The sequence below is a fragment of the Coturnix japonica genome, unplaced genomic scaffold (genome assembly GCF_001577835.2).
Source record: "Coturnix japonica isolate 7356 unplaced genomic scaffold, Coturnix japonica 2.1 chrUnrandom605, whole genome shotgun sequence".
Classification (NCBI taxonomy): Eukaryota; Metazoa; Chordata; class Aves; order Galliformes; family Phasianidae; genus Coturnix; species Coturnix japonica.
Window position 1 is genome coordinate 41,493 of NW_015439978.1, and position 693 is coordinate 42,185.

Sequence of the window (693 nt, forward strand, 5' to 3'; positions counted from 1 at the left end):
GTCCTTTAATCCTATAGGGTCTCTGCTTTGGGTTGCCCTAAATCCGGGCCAGCACCGTTTGGGGGGCAGCGCTTTGGCCCAGGTCTATTCCCAAATAGGGGATTCCTGCCCCGACCTCGACGACCCTAAAACACTCGTGGCCGCTTTTAGGGTCACCCAGGAGCTGCTGCAAGGTAAGGACTTATAGGGTCATTGGGGTGGGGGTCTGCTATGGGGCTATATGGGGTGGGGAAGGGATTTGGGGTCTGCTATGGGGCTGTATGGGGTGGGGAAGGGATTTGGGGTCTGCTATGGGGCTGTATGGGGTGGGGAAGGGATTTGGGGTCTGCTATGGGGCTATATGGGGTGGGGAAGGGGTTTGGGGTCAGCAATGGGGGGTTATGGGGTCCCTATAAGAGCTATGGGGTCCCATTGTGGGGTTATGGGGTCCCATTGTGGGGTTATGGGGTCCCTATAAGAGCTATGGGGTCCTTATAAGAGCTATGGGGTCCCTATAAGAGCTATGGGGTCCCATTGTGGGGTTATGGGGTCCCTATAAGAGCTATGGGGTCCCATTGTGGGGTTATGGGGTCCCTATAAGAGCTATGGGGTCCCTATATGGTTTATGGGGTCCCTATAAGAGCTATGGGGTCCCTATAAGGGGTTTGGGGTCCCTATAAGAGCTATGGGGTCCTTATAAGAGCTATGGGGTCC

The 693-nt window shown here is 55.3% G+C and overlaps 1 protein-coding gene across 1 annotated transcript in view; it reads left to right on the forward strand.

The window, feature by feature from the left end:
- The window catches only part of LOC107307449 (phosphoribosylformylglycinamidine synthase), a gene marked incomplete at its 5' end in the record, with an annotated part of 40,249 nt that overhangs the window by 35,559 nt on the left and 3,997 nt on the right, over positions 1–693 (forward strand). The window contains one exon of the mRNA XM_032441820.1: positions 8–173. Coding sequence (XP_032297711.1) covers positions 8–173 — 166 coding nt within the window. The remainder of the gene's footprint in view (positions 1–7; positions 174–693) is intronic.